This window comes from Symsagittifera roscoffensis, chromosome 4, assembly GCF_963678635.1.
Source record: "Symsagittifera roscoffensis chromosome 4, txSymRosc1.1, whole genome shotgun sequence".
Taxonomy (NCBI): Eukaryota; Metazoa; Xenacoelomorpha; order Acoela; family Convolutidae; genus Symsagittifera; species Symsagittifera roscoffensis.
Window position 1 is genome coordinate 70315169 of NC_087065.1, and position 23154 is coordinate 70338322.

General features: G+C 39.3%; 1 protein-coding gene across 5 annotated transcripts in view; it reads right to left on the reverse strand.

The window, feature by feature from the left end:
* Nucleotides 1-522: 522 nt before the first annotated feature.
* The window catches only part of LOC134845305 (coiled-coil domain-containing protein 180-like), a 95624-nt gene continuing 72992 nt past the window's right edge, over nt 523-23154 (reverse strand). For all 5 annotated transcript variants that reach the window (XM_063862276.1, XM_063862275.1, XM_063862274.1 and 2 more), the window contains 4 exons: nt 6151-6262; nt 3698-3864; nt 2961-3044; nt 523-859 (listed from right to left, as the gene is read on the reverse strand). In XM_063862276.1, coding sequence (XP_063718346.1) covers nt 731-859; nt 2961-3044; nt 3698-3864; nt 6151-6262 — 492 coding nt within the window. In that variant the 3' untranslated portion in view covers nt 523-730. The remainder of the gene's footprint in view (nt 860-2960; nt 3045-3697; nt 3865-6150; nt 6263-23154) is intronic.

Below are 23154 nucleotides of genomic sequence, written 5' to 3' on the forward strand. Positions count from 1 at the left end.
AACATTTAGAGTTTCGCCCTTAATGTTTATACGGCACGTGCGTGTGGGGGGATCATTTTCACAAAAAAAAACTCAAATTTTAGAGAAAAAAAATTGCTGTTAATTTTTTTTACATTCAATTTTTTTAAATGTTTTTACTGCTCTATAACCCCTAAAAGGCAGTCGGAACATTTAGGGCTACGCCTTGATACGAGCAGTCTTGTTTCGACTCAAACTTAAATGCTTAATATTTGATATTGACAGTCTAAAATGTTGAGTTTTGTAGTTTGAAAATTTATATCTTTAAAAACACATGGAGCCCAGGTAAGAGGCAGGTAGGAGCCCAATTAGTCTTCATCTTAATCACGTTTTACCAAAAACCATGCCTTTCCTTTTGTAAATTAAGTGACATTTGCATTTTTCCAAATCGTCGAAACTTTTCAAAATTTTGCTCTATGAAGTTAAGCGAACATACGGCTGACAGTTGGATGTCTTTTTATGATGATAAGAAAAGGAATTTTTGCAAAATAATTGTAATTCAGATAGAATGATATGAAATGTCTACATGATATGGTTGCGGTAGAACTATTGATATCAATTTGCAGAGGAGGTAACTTCTAATCATCCAAATTTTAGCTTGATTATTTTTTGCGCTCTTTTCGACTCAGCGGTTCCTACTAATTGTTTTTCAGGTTCCCGTGCGAGTCGAGGGGGGCATGTTTTTCATGTTGCGGGGTGTCAAAACGTGTCTTCAGTAGAGTGCTTTGATCTTGGCCACCGACTGTGTCCAGTTGTTGCTCCACCGCCTCTCCTGGATCCTCTCGTGCTCAAAGTGATTCTCACTCTTCTTCGCTTTCATCTGGAACTCCGTCACAAACAGCTGACAAAAACACAAAAAAGCAGAATAACAAAAGCAGCCGTGCCTGAGTAGGCAACGCACAAACCTCCTAATAAGAGGGTCGTGAGTTCGAATCGCACTTCGGTCACGGTTTGAGGGGTCACAGTGTCTTGTGCATCCCCAGGTTAAGAAAAAAATTTTTGGTTATACGGTCCAAAATTACCAAATTTTTAGGACAACAAACAAATAAGCCTCACAGTTTTTTTGCTTTTCTTTTGCTATATGGCTCAAAATTACAAAATTGTTCACAAAGCTTCAGTTTTTGATCAAAACTTCGAATTTTTTATTGCTTGCATTAAATTTAGCCAACAGATTCGAGCATTATTGTGGTATTTGCAAATACTACAAGGCAAGTTTTGCGCCGTATAACAGAAAAGGCACCAATTTTCATATGCCTATAGTTTTTTTGCTGGTTTTAAAGATTGAAGACCTCAAAGTTTTCTCAATTCTGCAAGCAGTGATTACGAATCATACCGGGCCTCAAGCCTCCAATTTATCTATTTTCAGAGGCAAGTCTCTAAAGTGTTACACTTCAGTCGGCATGATCAAAGGAAACACAAGATCAAAGAAAGATCAAAGAGAAGTCGCAATGCGAATTCCGCATACAATTCTCAAAGTACACAATTGGTCTCGTAATGAAGCGGACACGTAGCCACGACTTCGGCGCCATTTTGAAAATCATCTTATTTTGCTCAGCATTTTCTTACAAGCAAAAAGTAACAGCGATATTGGCCATTAAATGGATTAATTTAATGATGCATCAAAAACATTGCCCTATTCTAATCCGGTGTCAAGACAAAAGAAGACCATACCAAGAAAAAGCTCCATGACAAATGTGATTGCACCAAAATATCCCAAAAAATAAAATCGCCCAAACCATAAGATCCCATGCCAATTAAAAAGATCCCATGAATTATGAAGAAAAGACATAATCAAAATGCAATCAGAAACATATCTAGAATAATGATACCTCAATTAAGTTCGCGTTATTAATTAAAAACGCAACTCTAAGCTAACTAAACTCCAACTGGACTCATTTTTTCGGAATAATATAGTGCCAGCATGAGTTTAATTTAGTGTTAATTTGTTACTGAATTAGAACAGCTCAAATGAAAATGTATACAATCTGCATTCATTATCTCACTTTTTAACACATCGAATAGTCAAAAAGGATTTCTTTTACGTGGAGAACCTCACAAAAAGGTCAAAAACTTATTATACTTGACGGCCATGAATTTCAAAAGAAGCGCGACAGAAAGACAGCACACAGGATCTGCAGAAAATTGAGATCACATATTTTGCCGAAAACATTAATCACATCATCATTATCATAGTCCGTATAGCACCGGCGTAAAAAAAGCTTGCTGTCAAAATTCGAATTCTGCGTGGTCGGCACTCCCACAAAGAGCCGCCGAGTGGAGATAATTCTGTAACCGTTTCATCTCCGTTCATTTTCTAACGGATCTGAAGCTATATAAGGAAAATCCAAACTGGGCATTAAGAAGACATAGGAATCAAACAGCGAGCAAGTCTAAAGGCTGAAAATCTTTCTGCCCTTAGTTTTCTACCGGAGTCAAAGTGGAAATTGCGTTCGACTTGGTAATTGAGGAAATATTTTTTTAACAACCAAACTGGATAAATCTTAAAACTATCTCCAAAAATTAGACAAGCTCACGGGTTCTTTGAAAAAAAAAACATTTTACCGACGTTTTTTTTCGATTTGATTGATTTTTTGCCTTTTTCAATTCTTTGGTTCTTTTTTCCCTTGTTATTTTAGTTAATTTATTATGGTTTTTAAATCGTGGGCGATTTGAGGACGAGGTATTTTTTGGATAGGTACCATATCAGCTGGTATCTTCTCGCTTCGGATCTTAAGGTAAGGGATCTTTTGTCATGTAATCTCCATTACAACCTGAGAAGTAAAATCACGATTATTATATCAGACAGCACGCGTTTTATTTTTCACATTGAAAGCTCAAAATACTCGATTCGGGTCTTTCCCAATATAGTCCCCCAGTCTGGAAAGAGCCTTCGATCTATCGCCCGTTCTGCCTAGTGAACAAATAAAGATAAAGGGACTGACCTCGAAGTACTTGTCCTTTAAGATGTCCACTGTCTTGTGCACATCACTTGACTTCATCGTGCTCACCACCGCCGACTTCACCACCTACGAAGTCAAAAACGACAACTCACTTCCCGAATGTTCTTTTTTGGTTTGAAATTAAATTAATCAAAACAAGTATAGTTCGTTGCTGTGCAGAAAGCCCCGATGGTTGTGACCAAACAGAAACATACTTGCAAAAAAATTCATTTTTTTAAATATTTTTGAATATAATCAATTTTTTAAAGAATTTTTCGAAAACGCCTTGCTGTCAATATATTCGAAAACGCCTTGCTGTCAATATATATTGACTTCAAGTTATACTTGCTCTAACTTTAATTTATACCTATTTTAAGGGGTGACCGCGCGCCAAAAATAGGCGATTGTTGGTCAAAGCCATCCGAAACGTGCTCAAAAACAGCGGCGTAGAAATTTAGAAATTTAATTCCCTTTGCATGTTTTTTTTGCGTATCGACGAATGTCAAAAATGTATTTGGTGGACCTAAAAAGGCCGCCAAAATGTTTGAAGTACAAAAAAAATAAATGCACAAGGGGGAGATTCGTTACTAGGTATTTAATTATCATATGCTTAACTGTTAATTTATTTTTTATAGGGGGGATATTCGTTACTAGGTACCCGAGTGGGAATAGTTAAAGAGATCAAACCATCTAAGCAAATTCATGAGTTCTACAGAAAAAAAAGTAAATTAAAACACCACCTGTAGATTAGGGTCTAAATCAGATGTGGCTAGTGTGTTAAGTGGGATGCCCTCCCAGTTTCCCCTCCCTCTGGACGCCACTGGCTGCTCCACCGGCTCCTCCAGCGACTCGCCATTCGCCTTCCGGCGGATCAATTCTTCAGTGCTCAGCTCTTTGGTGCCGAAATCTGCAAGACAAAAAAAAAAGAAATATTATAGATAATTAATTAATTCCAAGTTGAGTAAAATTATAAGCAATATCATTTTTGATTTACATTTTTGGCAGCTGATAGTTAGAAAATCTGAAGAACATAACATTATGACTAAAATATATCCAACTGACAGTTCGAAAAGAGTAAATAAACGCAAGTAAACAGAAAGAAAGATTGACTTGTTTTTTGAAAAAATCTCAACTTTCAAATTTCGACAAAAAGAAATAGATGCTTAAAGCTCTTTGAAATTGTAGAAATTATTATTGGCATTTTTAAAATAATATTAACTCAGTTTGAGCAAACTGGGTCAATAAGTAAAGTTCTTATTTCGCTGGGAAAAATGAAAATTAAATTCCACGTTCGCGACCTATATATAAGAGTCTGAACTACGTTCATCGACTCTTAATTAAAATACTATTGATAAAAAAATTATTTACAAAATGGATAAGCTAATAAACACCATCATTAGTTTATATACAATTTTGACAGCATATAGACAAGAAATATTAAAAAGATCACATTATGACTAAAATTCATCAAAAGAACTTATTTACTTCTGTTTGAAAGATGATCAAATTTTGCAAAAAAAACATCACGAAGTTATTTACTTGTATTTAAAAAGATGATCAAATTGAAGTCAAGTTTATCGAATTGGCTTCCAATTGAATGAAAAAGACCGCGTTTTTGATGCTGGAAAAATCAGTGATAACAATCAAGGCAACTAAAACATTAATCGTTAATTTAATACAACTAATTGTATTACTAATTGTTAATACAACTAATAACTAAAAATGACACAATTGTTAGTATGGCAATATTTTTGAAGACCGATGATATAAATCCATGCCTCGATTTCTTAGAAATCAGGTGGGCATGATCCTTTATAAAAACTTTCAGAGCTTCTAGGGGGGCGGATCTAGGATTTTCTTGAGGGGGGGGGGCGGATTTTCAAAAAATTTTCGAAAATTTTGTCGACTATTTTTTAGGCCGACCAAATTGATTTTCCGAGCTCTCCCAGAGCTTTTAGGCACTTTTTGCACTTATCGCTTTTTTGGCGCGCGCTCCCCCTCAAAATTAGTATTTATTGGCACCAAAGGCGCGTTTAGAAAAATTTTAGGGTCCGTCACCAAATATGGATATCTCAAAATAGTACAAAGGTGGACCCTTTGGGTAGAATCCCTGCGGGGGGCGTCCACCCCCCCCCCCCTCTAAATCCTCCCCTGAGAGCTTCCGTAGTTTTACCGTTTTATACAGCTTTCAATTCAGCTTTTGGACCACCTTTGGAATTACATTCAGCCCGGTTTTTTTCAGACATCGAAAAATAGAACAAATATATCTTACAGCATGACTTGTAGTAGTCTACAAATAGAAATTTATGAAAAAAATAGGTAGCTCGACCACATTTTTCTAGCACAGATGTTGAAGACAAAAACGTCTTAGGATATTTTTTGTAATAATTTTTCTGTAACCGTCTCTAAGGGAATTTGTAGGACTTGTCCTTAATTAATGAAATGAGATTTAAGAACTTTAACTTCAAACAACATCCTCCATAGATATTAGTCGCCTGTAAACCGGATCTTGTTTTGGATGGTTATTTTGTATATTATTTCCGAAACAGTTGAAGCCCTTTCAAACCCCCCTAACTTTGCAAGTTTTCTATTTTTCGATATTTCTGCATGCTATTACGGCTAAATGCATGATTTTATTGGGAAAAAATTGGAAACGAGAGTTCAAAATACTTAAGTTGTTGAACATGAAAAAATTCATTCCAGCACTGAAACGTTGAAATAGATTTTTTTTTTGAAAATGAAACTAAAATGCGGGGACAATGGATAAAAAAAGTATTGCTGAACATCAAATTCGGATTCTAAAACGATTTAATTAAGAAAAATTTCAGGTGCTGAGAGAAATTTACGAAATTTTCCGCAGGCAGAATGAAGGTTTCCCAAAACATCATGAACATATTGGTGATAAAAATGTGTGTGTCTACAATCTTCCCAATGAATGGTCAAACAAAAATCTATTAAACATGATCAAACATCCATGATGAGCAAAATGATTTCCTGAGCTAATTTGTATCCTACGTGCTTATTTTATGACAATCTGCCAAAAAAACGACACATCGACCAATAACCTGTCACACTTCACTCCTAAAAATGAACCGTCCCCCCACCCAACACTTCACTCTTAAAACAGCACTCAGTAACACAGCCATCTCCCCCCCCCCCCGCCCTAAAAAAATTTCTTGTGATGACTACTTACTGCCCATATTGACATCTTCGATGAGGAGGAGGCCGTCATACTGTAGCAACAGCTGTTCCGATAGCTTGGCCAGATCAGAACAGTAGGCCTTCGCCTGTCTGTTCAACAGCTCCTAAAATATAAACGAAAACTTTTTTGTTTATTCTAACAAAAAACATTAAACATAAGCAAACCCGTTTTTCTTTATTTCAAATGTCTATGTTGGACACTAACTCTTTGTGTCTCTGCTGTTCTTTACTGGAATTACATTGACGCCTGAGTTGCAAATGTCTATACTAACACTAACTCTTTGTCTCTGCTGTTCATTGCTGAACTTACATTGACGCCTGAATTGCAAATGTCTTTTGTGGACACCATCTTTGTGTCTCTCCTGTTCATTGGTGGACGTATATTGACGCCTGAGTTGCAAATGTCTATAGTGGGCACTAACTCTTTGTGTCTCTGCTGTTCATTGCTGGAATAACATTGACGCCTGAGTTGCAAATTTCTATAGTGGACACTAACTCTTTGTCTCTGACGTTCTTTACTGGACTTACATTGACGCCTGAGTTGCAAATGTCTATAGTGCACACTAAATCTTTGTGTCTCTGCTGTTCATTGCTGGAATAACATTGACGCCTGAGTTACAAATGCCTGTACTAGACACTAACTCTTTGTGTCTCTGCTGTTCTTTACTGGACTTAAACTGACACCTGAGTTACAAATGTCTATTGTGGACACCATCTTTGTGTCTCTCCTGTTCATTGGTGGACTTATATTGACGCCTGAGTAGCAAATGTCTATAGTGGACACTAACTCTTTGTCTCTGACGTTCTTTACTGGACTTACATTGACGCCTGAGTTGCAAATGTCTATAGTGCACACTAACTCTTTGTGTCTCTGCTGTTCATTAATGGAATAACACTGACGCCTGAGTTGCAAATGTCTATACTAGACACTAATTCTTTGTCTCCGCTGTTCATTGCTGAACTTACATTGACGCCTGAGTTGCAAATGTCTATAGTGAGCAGTAACTCTTTGTGTCTCTGCTGTTTATTGGTGCACTTACAATGACGACTGAGTTGCAAATGTCTATACTAAACACTAACTCTTTGTCTCTGCTGTTCATTGTTGAACTTACATTGATGCCTGAATTGCAAATGTCTATTGTGGACACCATCTTTGTGTCTCTCCTGTTCATTGGTGGACTTATATTGACGCCTGAGTTGCAAATGTCTATAGTGGCCACTAACTCTTTGTCTCTGACGTTCTTTACTGGACTTACATTGACGCCTGAGTTGCAAATGTCTATAGTGCATACTAACTCTTTGTGTCTCTGCTGTTCATTGCTGGAATAACACTGACGCCTGAGTTGCAAATGTCTATACTAGACACTAAATCTTTGTCTCCGCTGTTCATTGCTGAACTTACATTGACGCCTGAGTTGCAAATGTCTATAGTGAGCAGTAACTCTTTGTGTCTCTGCTGTTTATTGGTGCACTTACAATGACGACTGAGTTGCAAATGTCTATAGTGGGCACTAACTCTTTGTGTCTCTGCTGTTCATTGCTGGAATAACATTGACGACTGAGTTGCAAATATCTATAGTGGACACTAACTCTTTGTGTCTCTGCTGTTCATTGCTGGAACAACATTGACGCCTAAGTTGCAAATGCCTGTACTAGACACTAACTCTTTGTGTCTCTGCTGTTCTTTACTGGACTTAAAGTGACGCCTGAGTTGCAAATGTTTATACTAAACACTAACTCTTTGTCTCTGCTGTTCATTGCTGAACTTACATTGACGCCTGAGTTGCAAATGTCTATAGTGCACACTAAATCTTTGTGTCTCTGCTGTTCATTGCTGGAATAACATTGACGCCTGAGTTACAAATGCCTGTACTAGACACTAACTCTTTGTGTCTCTGCTGTTCTTTACTGGACTTAAACTGACACCTGAGTTGCAAATGTCTATTGTGGACACCATCTTTGTGTCTCTCCTGTTCATTGGTGGACTTATATTGACGCCTGAGTAGCAAATGTCTATAGTGGACACTAACTCTTTGTCTCTGACGTTCTTTACTGGACTTACATTGACGCCTGAGTTGCAAATGTCTATAGTGCACACTAACTCTTTGTGTCTCTGCTGTTCATTAATGGAATAACACTGACACCTGAATTGCAAATGTCTATACTAGACACTAATTCTTTGTCTCCGCTGTTCATTGCTGAACTTACATTGACGCCTGAGTTGCAAATGTCTATAGTGAGCAGTAACTCTTTGTGTCTCTGCTGTTTATTGGTGCACTTACAATGACGACTGAGTTGCAAATGTCTATACTAAACACTAACTCTTTGTCTCTGCTGTTCATTGCTGAACTTACATTGACGCCTGAATTGCAAATGTCTATTGTGGACACCATCTTTGTGTCTCTCCTGTTCATTGGTGGACTTATATTGACGCCTGAGTTGCAAATGTCTATAGTGGCCACTAACTCTTTGTCTCTGACGTTCTTTACTGGACTTACATTGACGCCTGAGTTGCAAATGTCTATAGTGCACACTAACTCTTTGTGTCTCTGCTGTTCATTGCTGGAATAACACTGACGCCTGAGTTGCAAATGTCTATACTAGACACTAAATCTTTGTCTCCGCTGTTCATTGCTGAACTTACATTGACGCCTGAGTTGCAAATGTCTATAGTGAGCAGTAACTCTTTGTGTCTCTGCTGTTTATTGGTGCACTTACAATGACGACTGAGTTGCAAATGTCTATAGTGGACACTAACTCTTTGTGTCTCTGCTGTTCATTGCTGGAATAACATTGACGACTGAGTTGCAAATGTCTATAGTGGACACTAACTCTTTGTGTCTCTGCTGTTCATTGCTGGAACAACATTGACGCCTAAGTTGCAAATGCCTGTACTAGACACTAACTCTTTGTGTCTCTGCTGTTCTTTACTGGACTTAAAGTGACGCCTGAGTTGCAAATGTCTATACTAAACACTAACTCTTTGTCTCTGCTGTTCATTGCTGAACTTACATTGACGCCTGAAATGCAAATGTCTATTGTGGACTCCATCTTTGTGTCTCTCCTGTTCATTGGTGGACTTATATTGACGCCTGAGTTGCAAATGTCTTTAGTGGACTGGACACTAACTCTTTGTCTCTGACGTTCTTTACTGGACTTAAAGTGACGCCTGAGTTGCAAATGTCTATACTAAACACTAATTATTTGTATCTGCTGTTCATTGCTGAACTTACATTGACGCCTGAGTTGCAAATGTCTATAGTGCACACTAACTCTTTGTGTCTCTGCTGTTCATTGCTGGAATATTGCAAATGTCTATACTAGACACTAATTCTTTGTCTCCGCTGTTCATTGCTGAACTTACATTGACGCCTGAGTTGCAAATGTCTATAGTTAGCAGTAACTCTTTGTGTCTCTGCTGTTTCTTGGTGCACTTACAATGACGACTGAGTTGCAAATGTCTATAGTGGACACTAACTCTTTGTGTCTCTGCTGTTCATTGCTGGAATAACATTGACGACTGAGTTGCAAATGTCTATAGTGGACACTAACTCTTTGTGTCTCTGCTGTTCATTGCTGGAACAACATTGACGCCTGAGTTGCAAATGCCTGTACTAGACACTAACTCTTTGTGTCTCTGCTGTTCTTTACTGGACTTAAAGTGACGCCTGAGTTGCAAATGTCTATACTAAACACTAACTATTTGTCTCTGCTGTTCATTGCTGAACTTACATTGACGCCTGAGTTGCAAATGTCTATTGTGGACTCCATCTTTGTGTCTCTCCTGTTCATTGGTGGACTTATATTGACGCCTGAGTTGCAAATGTCTATAGTGCACACTAACTCTTTGTGTCTCTGCTGTTCATTGCTGGAATAACATTGACGCCTGAGCTGCAAATGTCTATACTAGACATTAACTCTTTGTGTATCTGCTGTTCTTTACTGGACTTACATTGACGTCTGAGTTGCAAATGTCTATAGTGGACACTAACTCTTTGTCTCTGGGGTTCTTTACTGGACTTACATTGACGCCTGAGTTGCAAATGTCTATAGTGCACACTAACTCTTTGTGTCTCTGTTGTTCATTGCTGGAATAACATTGACGCCTGAGTTGCAAATGTCTATACTAGACAATTACTCTTTTTGTCTCTGCTGTTCTTTACTGGACTTACATTGACGCCTGAGTTGCAAATGTCTATACTAACACTAACTCTTTGTCTTTGCTGTTCATTGCTGAACTTACATTGGCGCCTGAATTGCAAATGTCTATTGTGGACACCATCTTTGTGTCTCTCGTGTTCTTTGGTGGACTTATATTGACGCCTGAGTTGCAAATGTCTATACTAAACACTAACTCTTTGTCTCTGATGTTCATTGCTGAACTTACATTGACGCCTGAATTGCAAATGTCTATTGTGGACTCCATCTTTGTGTCTCTCCTGTTCATTGGTGGACTTATATTGACGCCTGAGTTGCAATTGTCTTTAGTGGACACTAACTCTTTGTCTCTGACGTTCTTTACTGGACTTAAAGTGACGCCTGAGTTGCAAATGTCCATACTAAACACTAACTCTTTGTCTCTGCTGTTCATTGCTGAACTTACATTGACGCCTGAATTGCAAATGTCTATTGTGGACTCCATCTTTGTGTCTCTCCTGTTCAATGGCGGACTTACATTGATGCCTGAGTTGCAAATGTCTAATGTGGACACCATATTTGTGTCTCTCCTGTTCATTGGTGGACTTACATTGACGCCTGAGTTGCCTATGTCTATAGTGGACACTATCTCTTTGTGTCTCTGCAGTTTATCGGTGCACTTACATTGACGCCTGAGTTGCAAATGTCTATACTAACACTAACTCTTTGTCTCTGCTGTTCATTGCTGAACTTACATTGGCGCCTGAATTGCAAATGTCTATTGTGGACACCATCTTTGTGTCTCTCCTGTTCTTTGGTGGACTTATATTGACACCTGAGTTGCAAATGTCTATACTAAATACTAACTCTTTGTCTCTGCTATTCATTGCTGAACTTACATTGACGCCTGAATTGCAAATGTCTATTGTGGACTCCATCTTTGTGTCTCTCCTGTTCATTGGTGGACTTATATTGACGCCTGAGTTGCATATGTCTTTAGTGGACACTAACTCATTGTCTCTGACGTTCTTTACTGGATTTAAAGTGACGCCTGAGTTGAAAATGTCTATACTAAACACCAACTCTTTGTCTCTGCTGTTCATTGCTGAACTTACATTGACGCCTGAATTGCAAATTTCTATTGTGGGATCCATCTTTGTGTCTCTCCTGTTCATTGGTGGACTTATATTGACGCCTGAGTTGCAAATGTCTATTGTGCACACTAACTCTTTGTGTCTCTGCTGTTCATTGCTAGAATAACATTGACGCCTGAGTTGCAAATGTCTATACTAGACATTAACTCTTTGTGTATCTGCTGTTCTTTACTGGACTTACATTGACGCCTGAGTTGCAAATATCTATAGTGGACACTAACTCTTTGTCTCTGAGGTTCTTTACTGGACTTACATTGACGCCTGATTTGCAAATGTCTATAGTGCACACTAACTCTTTGTGTCTCTGTTGTTAATTGCTGGAATAACATTGACGCCTGAGTTGCAAATGTCTATACTAGACAATTACTCTTTTTGTCTCTGCTGTTCTTTACTGGACTTACATTGACGCCTGAGTTGCAAATGTCTATACTAACACTAACTCTTTGTCTCTGCTGTTCATTGCTGAACTTACATTGGCGCCTGAATTGCAAATGTCTATTGTGGACACCATCTTTGTGTCTCTCCTGTTCTTTGGTGGACTTATATTGACGCCTGAGTTGCAAATGTCTATAGTGGACACTAACTCTTGTCTCTGACATTCTTTACTGGCCTTACATTGTTGCCTGAGTTGCAAATGTCTATAGTGGACGCTATCTCTTTGTGTCTCTGATGTTCATTGCTGGAATCACATTGACGCCTGAGTTGAAAATGTCTATACTAGACACTAACTCTTTGTCTCCGCTGTTCATTCCTGAACTTACATTGACGCCTGAGTTGCAAATGTCTATAGTGGACATTAACTCTTTGTGTCTCTGCTGTTTATTGGTGCACTTACAATGACGACTGAGTTGCAAATGTCTATAGTGGACACTAACTCTTTGTGTCTCTGCTGTTCATTGCTGGAATAACATTGACGAATGAGTTGCAAATTTCTATAGTGGACACTAACTCTTTGTGTCTCTGCTGTTCATTGCTGGAATAACATTGACGCCTGAGTTGCAAATGCCTGTACTAGACACTAACTCTTTGTGTCTCTGCTGTTCTTTACTGGACTTAAATTGACGCCTGAGTTGCAAATGTCTATACTAAACACTAACTCTTTGTCTCTGCTGTTCATTGCAGAACTTACATTGACGCCTGAATTGCAAATGTCTACTGTGGACACCATCTTTGTGTCTCTCCTGTTCATTGGTGGACTTATATTGACGCCTGAGTTGCAAATGTCTATAGTGGACACTAACTCTTTGACTCTGACGTTCTTTACTGGACTTACATTGACGCCTGAGTTGCAAATGTCTATGTTGGACACTAACTCTTTGTGTCTCTGCTGTTCATTGCTGGAATAACATTGACGCCTGAGTTGCAAATGTCTATACTAGACACTAACTCTTTGTGTCTCTGCTGTTCTTTAATGGACTTACATTGACGCCTGAGTTGCAAATGTCTATAGTGGACACTAACTCTTTGTCTCTGAGGTTTTTTACTGGACTTACATTGACGCCTGAGTTGCAAATGTCTATAGTGCACACTAACTCTTTGTGTCTCTGTTGTTCATTGCTGGAATAACATTGACGCCTGAGTTGCAAATGTCTATACTAGACAATTACTCTTTGTGTCTCTGCTGTTCTTTACTGGACTTACATTGACACCTGAGTTGCAAATGTCTATACTAAACACTAACTCTTTGTCTCTGCTGTTCATTGCTGAACTTACATTGACGCCTGAGCTGCAAATGTCTATAGTAGACAGTAACTCTTTGTGTCTCTGCTGTTTATTGGTGCACTTACAATGACGACTGAGTTGCAAATGTCTATAGTGGACACTAACTCTTTGTCTCTGAGGTTCTTTACTGGACTTACATTGACGCCTGAGTTGCAAATGTCTATAGTGCACACTAAATCTTTGTGTCTCTGTTGTTCATTGCTGGAATAACATTGACGCCTGAGTTGCAAATGTCTATACTAGACAATTACTCTTTGTGTCTCTGCTGTTCTTTACTGGACTTACATTGACACCTGAGTTGCAAATGTCTATACTAAACACTAACTCTTTGTCTCTGCTGTTCATTGCTGAACTTACATTGACTCCTGAGCTGCAAATGTCTATAGTAGACAGTAACTCTTTGTGTCTCTGCTGTTTATTGGTGCACTTACAATGACGACTGAGTTGCAAATGTCTATAGTGGACACTAACTCTTTGTCTCTGAGGTTTTTTACTGGACTTACATTGACGCCTGAGTTGCAAATGTCTATAGTGCACACTAACTCTTTGTGTCTCTGTTGTTCATTGCTGGAATAACATTGACGCCTGAGTTGCAAATGTCTATACTAGACAATTACTCTTTGTGTCTCTGCTGTTCTTTACTGGACTTACATTGACACCTGAGTTGCAAATGTCTATACTAAACACTAACTCTTTGTCTCTGCTGTTCATTGCTGAACTTACATTGACGCCTGAGCTGCAAATGTCTATAGCGGACACTAACTCTTTGTGCCTCTCCTGTTTACTAGTGCACTCACATTGACGCCTGAGTCGCAAATGTCAATAGTGGACACTATCTCTTTGTGTCTGCTGTTCATTGCTGAACTTACATTGGCGCCTGAATTGCAAATGTCTATTGTGGACACCATTTTTGTGTCTCTCCTGTTCTTTGGTGGACTTATATTGACGCCTGAGTTGCAAATGTCTATAGTGGACACTAACTCTTTGTCTCTGAGGTTTTTTACTGGACTTACATTGACGCCTGAGTTGCAAATGTCTATAGTGCACACTAACTCTTTGTGTCTCTGTTGTTCATTGCTGGAATAACATTGACGCCTGAGTTGCAAATATCTATACTAGACAATTACTCTTTGTGTCTCTGCTGTTCTTTACTGGACTTACATTGACACCTGAGTTGCAAATGTCTATACTAAACACTAACTCTTTGTCTCTGCTGTTCTTTACTGGACTTACATTGACGCCTGATTTGCAAATGTCTATGTTGGACACTAACTCTTTGTGTCTCTGCTGTTCATTGCTAGAATAACATTGACGCCTGAGTTGCAAATGTCTATACTAGACACTAACTCTTTGTGTCTCTGCTGTTCTTTAATGGACTTACATTGACGCCTGAGTTGCAAATGTCTATAGTGGACACTAACTCTTTGTCTCTGAGGTTTTTTACTGGACTTACATTGACGCCTGAGTTGCAAATGTCTATAGTGCACACTAACTCTTTGTGTCTCTGTTGTTCATTGCTGGAATAACATTGACGCCTGAGTTGCAAATGTCTATACTAGACAATTACTCTTTGTGTCTCTGCTGTTCTTTACTGGACTTACATTGACACCTGAGTTGCAAATGTCTATAATAAACACTAACTCTTTGTCTCTGCTGTTCATTGCTGAACTTACATTGACGCCTGAGCTGCAAATGTCTATAGTAGACAGTAACTCTTTGTGTCTCTGCTGTTTATTGGTGCACTTACAATGACGACTGAGTTGCAAATGTCTATAGTGGACACTAACTCTTTGTCTCTGAGGTTCTTTACTGGACTTACATTGACGCCTGAGTTGCAAATGTCTATAGTGCACACTAAATCTTTGTGTCTCTGCTGTTTATTGATGCAAATACTTTGACGCCTGAGTTGCAAATGTCTATAGCGGACACTAACTCTTTGTGCCTCTCCTGTTTATTAGTGCACTCACATTGACGCCTGAGTCGCAAATGTCAATAGTGGACACTATCTCTTTGTGTCTGCTGTTCATTGCTGAACTTACATTGGCGCCTGAATTGCAAATGTCTATTGTGGACACCATCTTTGTGTCTCTCTTGTTCTTTGGTGGACTTATATTGACGCCTGAGTTGCAAATGTCTATAGTGGACACTAACTCTTTGTCTCTGATGTTCTTTACTGGCCTTACATTGTTGCCTGAGTTGCAAATGTCTATAGTGGACGCTATCTCTTTGTGTCTCTACTGTTCATTGCTGGAATAACATCGACGCCTGAGTTGAAAATGTCTATACTAGACACTAACTCTTTGTCTCCGCTGTTCATTGCTGAACTTACATTGACGCCTGAGTTGCAAATGTCTATAGTGGACATTAACTCTTTGTGTCTCTGCTGTTTATTGGTGCACTTACAATGACGACTGAGTTGCAAATGTCTATAGTGGACACTAACTCTTTGTGTCTCTGCTGTTCATTGCTGGAATAACATTGACGAATGAGTTGCAAATGTCTATAGTGGACACTAACTCTTTGTGTCTCTGCTGTTCATTGCTGGAATAACATTGACGCCTGAATTGCAAATGCCTGTACTAGACACTAACTCTTTGTGTCTCTGCTGTTCTTTACTGGACTTAAATTGACGCCTGAATTGCAAATGTCTATACTAAACACTAACTCTTTGTCTCTGCTGTTCATTGCAGAACTTACATTGACGCCTGAATTGCAAATGTCTACTGTGGACACCATCTTTGTGTCTCTCCTGTTCATTGGTGGACTTATATTGACGCCTGAGTTGCAAATGTCTTTAGTGGACACTAACTCTTTGTCTCTGACGTTCTTTACTGGACTTAAATTGACGCCTGAGTTGCAAATGTCTATGTTGGACACTAACTCTTTGTGTCTCTGCTGTTCATTGCTGGAATAACATTGACGCCTGAGTTGCAAATGTCTATACTAGACACTAACTCTTTGTGTCTCTGCTGTTCTTTAATGGACTTACATTGACGCCTGAGTTGCAAATGTCTATAGATGACACTAACTCTTTGTCTCTGAGGTTTTTACTGGACTTACATTGACGCCTGAGTTGCAAATGTCTATAGTGCACACTAACTCTTTGTGTCTCTGTTGTTCATTGCTGGAATAACATTGACGCCTGAGTTGCCAATGTCTTTACTAGACAATTACTCTTTGTGTCTCTGCAGTTCTTTACTGGACTTACATTGATGCCTGAGTTGCAAATGTCAATACTAAACACTAACTCTTTGTCTCTGCTGTTCATTGCTGAACTTACATTGACGCCTGAGCTGCAAATGTCTATATTAGACAGTAACTCTTTGTGTCTCTGCTGTTTATTGGTGCACTTACAATGACGACTGAGTTGCAAATGTCTATAGTGGACACTAACTCTTTGTCTCTGAGGTTCTTTACTGGACTTACATTGACGCCTGAGTTGCAAATGTCTATAGTGCACACTAAATCTTTGTGTCTCTGCTGTTTATTGATGCAAATACTTTGACGCCTGAGTTGCAAATGTCTATAGCGGACACTAACTCTTTGTGCCTCTCCTGTTTATTAGTGCACTCACATTGACGCCTGAGTCGCAAATGTCAATAGTGGACACTATCTCTTTGTGTCTTTCATGTTCATTGGTGGACTAACATTGACGCCTGAGTTGCAAATGTCTATAAGGGAGATTAACTCTTTGTCTCTGCTGTTCTTTACTGGACTTACATTGACGCCTGAGTTGCAAATGTCTATAGTGCACACTAACTCTTTGTGTCTCTGCTGTTCATTGCTGGAAAAACAATGACGCCTGAGTTGCAAATGTCTATACTAGACACTATCTCTTTGTATACGCTGTTCATTGCTGAACTTACATTGACGCCTGAGTCGCAAATGTCTATAGTGGACAGTAACTCTTTGTGTCTCTGCTGTTTATTGGTGCACTTACAATGACGACTGAGTTGCAAATGTCTATAGTGGACACTAACTCTTTGTCTCTGAGGTTCTTTACTGGACTTACATTGACGCCTGAGTTGCAAATGTCTATAGTGCACACTAAATCTTTGTGTCTCTGCTGTTTATGGATGCAAATACTTTGACGCCTGAGTTGCAAATGTCTATAGCGGACACTAACTCTTTGTGCCTCTCCTGTTTATTAGTGCACTCACATTGACGCCTGAGTCGCAAATGTCAATAGTGGACACTATCTCTTTGTGTCTTTCATGTTCATTGGTGGACTAACATTGACGCCTGAGTTGCAAATGTCTATAATGGAGATTAACTCTTTGTCTCTGCTGTTCTTTACTGGACTTACATTGACGCCTGAGTTGCAAATGTCTATAGTGCACACTAACTCTTTGTGTCTCTGCTGTTCATTGCTGGAATAACAATGACGCCTGAGTTGCAAATGTCTATACTAGACACTAACTCTTTGTATACGCAGTTCATTGCTGAACTTACATTGACGCCTGAGTCGCAAATGTCTATAGTGGACAGTAACTCTTTGTATCTCTGCTGTTTATTGGTGCACTTACAATGACGACTGAATTGCAAATGTCTATAGTGGGCACTAACTCTTTGTGTCGCTGCTCTTTATTGGTGCACTTACATTGACACCTGAATTGCAAATGTCTATAGTGGACACTATCTCTTTGTGTCTCTGCTGTTTATTGATGCAAATACTTTGACGCCTGAGTTGCAGATGTCTATAGTGGACACTAACTCTTTGTGACTCTCCTGTTTATTAGTGCACTCACACTGACGCCTGAGTTGCAAATGTCTATAGTGCACACTAACTCTTTGTGTCTCTGTTGTTCATTGCTGGAATAACATTGACGCCTGAGTTGCAAATGTCTATACTAGACAATTACTCTTTGTGTCTCTGCTGTTCTTTACTGGACTTACATTGACACCTGAGTTGCAAATGTCTATACTAAACACTAACTCTTTGTCTCTGCTGTTCTTTACTGGACTTACATTGACGCCTGATTTGCAAATGTCTATGTTGGACACTAACTCTTTGTGTCTCTGCTGTTCATTGCTAGAATAACATTGACGCCTGAGTTGCAAATGTCTATACTAGACACTAACTCTTTGTGTCTCTGCTGTTCTTTAATGGACTTACATTGACGCCTGAGTTGCAAATGTCTATAGTGGACACTAACTCTTTGTCTCTGAGGTTTTTTACTGGACTTACATTGACGCCTGAGTTGCAAATGTCTATAGTGCACACTAACTCTTTGTGTCTCTGTTGTTCATTGCTGGAATAACATTGACGCCTGAGTTGCAAATGTCTATACTAGACAATTACTCTTTGTGTCTCTGCTGTTCTTTACTGGACTTACATTGACACCTGAGTTGCAAATGTCTATAATAAACACTAACTCTTTGTCTCTGCTGTTCATTGCTGAACTTACATTGACGCCTGAGCTGCAAATGTCTATAGTAGACAGTAACTCTTTGTGTCTCTGCTGTTTATTGGTGCACTTACAATGACGACTGAGTTGCAAATGTCTATAGTGGACACTAACTCTTTGTCTCTGAGGTTCTTTACTGGACTTACATTGACGCCTGAGTTGCAAATGTCTATAGTGCACACTAAATCTTTGTGTCTCTGCTGTTTATTGATGCAAATACTTTGACGCCTGAGTTGCAAATGTCTATAGCGGACACTAACTCTTTGTGCCTCTCCTGTTTATTAGTGCACTCACATTGACGCCTGAGTCGCAAATGTCAATAGTGGACACTATCTCTTTGTGTCTGCTGTTCATTGCTGAACTTACATTGGCGCCTGAATTGCAAATGTCTATTGTGGACACCATCTTTGTGTCTCTCCTGTTCTTTGGTGGACTTATATTGACGCCTGAGTTGCAAATGTCTATAGTGGACACTAACTCTTTGTCTCTGATGTTCTTTACTGGCCTTACATTGTTGCCTGAGTTGCAAATGTCTATAGTGGACGCTATCTCTTTGTGTCTCTACTGTTCATTGCTGGAATAACATCGACGCCTGAGTTGAAAATGTCTATACTAGACACTAACTCTTTGTCTCCGCTGTTCATTGCTGAACTTACATTGACGCCTGAGTTGCAAATGTCTATAGTGGACATTAACTCTTTGTGTCTCTGCTGTTTATTGGTGCACTTACAATGACGACTGAGTTGCAAATGTCTATAGTGGACACTAACTCTTTGTGTCTCTGCTGTTCATTGCTGGAATAACATTGACGAATGAGTTGCAAATGTCTATAGTGGACACTAACTCTTTGTGTCTCTGCTGTTCATTGCTGGAATAACATTGACGCCTGAATTGCAAATGCCTGTACTAGACACTAACTCTTTGTGTCTCTGCTGTTCTTTACTGGACTTAAATTGACGCCTGAATTGCAAATGTCTATACTAAACACTAACTCTTTGTCTCTGCTGTTCATTGCAGAACTTACATTGACGCCTGAATTGCAAATGTCTACTGTGGACACCATCTTTGTGTCTCTCCTGTTCATTGGTGGACTTATATTGACGCCTGAGTTGCAAATGTCTTTAGTGGACACTAACTCTTTGTCTCTGACGTTCTTTACTGGACTTAAATTGACGCCTGAGTTGCAAATGTCTATGTTGGACACTAACTCTTTGTGTCTCTGCTGTTCATTGCTGGAATAACATTGACGCCTGAGTTGCAAATGTCTATACTAGACACTAACTCTTTGTGTCTCTGCTGTTCTTTAATGGACTTACATTGACGCCTGAGTTGCAAATGTCTATAGATGACACTAACTCTTTGTCTCTGAGGTTTTTACTGGACTTACATTGACGCCTGAGTTGCAAATGTCTATAGTGCACACTAACTCTTTGTGTCTCTGTTGTTCATTGCTGGAATAACATTGACGCCTGAGTTGCCAATGTCTTTACTAGACAATTACTCTTTGTGTCTCTGCTGTTCTTTACTGGACTTACATTGATGCCTGAGTTGCAAATGTCAATACTAAACACTAACTCTTTTGTCTCTGCTGTTCATTGCTGAACTTACATTGACGCCTGAGCTGCAAATGTCTATATTAGACAGTAACTCTTTGTGTCTCTGCTGTTTATTGGTGCACTTACAATGACGACTGAGTTGCAAATGTCTATAGTGGACACTAACTCTTTGTCTCTGAGGTTCTTTACTGGACTTACATTGACGCCTGAGTTGCAAATGTCTATAGTGCACACTAAATCTTTGTGTCTCTGCTGTTTATTGATGCAAATACTTTGACGCCTGAGTTGCAAATGTCTATAGCGGACACTAACTCTTTGTGCCTCTCCTGTTTATTAGTGCACTCACATTGACGCCTGAGTCGCAAATGTCAATAGTGGACACTATCTCTTTGTGTCTTTCATGTTCATTGGTGGACTAACATTGACGCCTGAGTTGCAAATGTCTATAAGGGAGATTAACTCTTTGTCTCTGCTGTTCTTTACTGGACTTACATTGACGCCTGAGTTGCAAATGTCTATAGTGCACACTAACTCTTTGTGTCTCTGCTGTTCATTGCTGGAAAAACAATGACGCCTGAGTTGCAAATGTCTATACTAGACACTATCTCTTTGTATACGCTGTTCATTGCTGAACTTACATTGACGCCTGAGTCGCAAATGTCTATAGTGGACAGTAACTCTTTGTGTCTCTGCTGTTTATTGGTGCACTTACAATGACGACTGAGTTGCAAATGTCTATAGTGGACACTAACTCTTTGTCTCTGAGGTTCTTTACTGGACTTACATTGACGCCTGAGTTGCAAATGTCTATAGTGCACACTAAATCTTTGTGTCTCTGCTGTTTATTGATGCAAATACTTTGACGCCTGAGTTGCAAATGTCTATAGCGGACACTAACTCTTTGTGCCTCTCCTGTTTATTAGTGCACTCACATTGACGCCTGAGTCGCAAATGTCAATAGTGGACACTATCTCTTTGTGTCTTTCATGTTCATTGGTGGACTAGCATTGACGCCTGAGTTGCAAATGTCTATAATGGAGATTAACTCTTTGTCTCTGCTGTTCTTTACTGGACTTACATTGACGCCTGAGTTGCAAATGTCTATAGTGCACACTAACTCTTTGTGTCTCTGCTGTTCATTGCTGGAATAACAATGACGCCTGAGTTGCAAATGTCTATACTAGACACTAACTCTTTGTATACGCTGTTCATTGCTGAACTTACATTGACGCCTGAGTCGCAAATGTCTATAGTGGACAGTAACTCTTTGTATCTCTGCTGTTTATTGGTGCACTTACAATGACGACTGAATTGCAAATGTCTATAGTGGGCACTAACTCTTTGTGTCGCTGCTCTTTATTGGTGCACTTACATTGACACCTGAATTGCAAATGTCTATAGTGGACACTATCTCTTTGTGTCTCTGCTGTTTATTGATGCAAATACTTTGACGCCTGAGTTGCAGATGTCTATAGTGGACACTAACTCTTTGTGACTCTCCTGTTTATTAGTGCACTCACACTGACGCCTGAGTCACAAATGTCAATAGTGGACACTATCTCTTTGTGTCTTTCATGTTCATCGATGGATTTACACTGACGCCTAAATTGCAAATGTCTATAATCGACACCATCTCTTTGTGTCTCTCCTGTTCAATGGTGGACTTACATTGACGCCTGAGTTGCAAATTTCTAATGTGGACACCATATTTGTGTCTCTCCTGTTCATTAGTGGACTAACATTGACGCCTGAGTTGCAAATGTCTATAATGGAGACTAACTCTTTGTCTCTGTCGTTCTTTACTGGACCTAAATTGACGCCTGAGTTTCAAATATCTATAGTGCACACTAACTCTTTGTGTCTCTGCTGTTCATTGCTGGAATAACATTGACGCCTGAGTAGCAAATGTCTATACTAGACACTAACTCTTTGTCTCCGCTGTTCATTGCTGAACTTACATTGACGCCTGAAATGCAAATGTCTATAGTGGACAGTAACTCCTTGTGTCTCGGCTGTTTATTGGTGCACTTACAATGACGACTGAATTGCAAATGTCTATAGTGGACACTAACTCTTTGTGTCGCTGATGTTTATTGGTGCACTTACATTGACACTTGAGTTGCAAATGTCTATAGTGGACACAAACTCTTTGTGTCTCTGCTGTTTATTGATGCAAATACTTTGACGCCTCAGTTGCAAATGTCTAGAGTGGACACTAACTCTTTGTGCCTCTCCTATTTATTGGTGAACTTACATTGACGCCTGAGTCGCAAATGTCAATAGTGGACACTACCTTTTTGTATCTTTCATGTTCATCGATGGATTTACACTGACGCCTAAATTGCTAATGTCTATGATCGACACCATCTCTTTGTATCTCTCCTGTTCAATGGCGGACTTACATTGATGCCTGAGTTGCAAATGTCTATTGTGGACACCATATTTGTGTCTCTCCTGTTCATTGGTGGACTTACATTGACGCCTGAGTCGCAAATGTCAATAGTGGACACTAACTCTTTGTGCCTATCCTGATTATTGGTGCACTTACGTTGACGCCTGAATTGCAAATGTCTATAGTGGACACTATCTCTTTGTGTCTCTGCAGTTTATTGGTGCACTTACATTGACGCCTGAGTTCCAAATGTCTAGAGTGGACACTAACTCTTTGTGCCTCTCCTGTTTATTGGTGAACTTACATTGACGCCTGAGTCGCAAATGTCAATAGTGGACACTATCTTTTTGTGTCTTTCATGTTCATCGATGGATTTACACTGACGCCTAAATTGCTAATGTCTATGATCGACACCATCTCTTTGTATCTCTCCTGTTCAATGGCGGACTTACATTGATGCCTGAGTTGCAAATGTCTAATGTGGACACTATATTTGTGTCTCTCCTGTTCATTGGTGGACTTACATTGACGCCTGAGTTGCAAATGTCTATAGTGGACACTAACTAGTTGTGTCTCTACTGTTCATTGGTGCACTTACATTGACGCCTGAGTCGCAAATGTCAATAG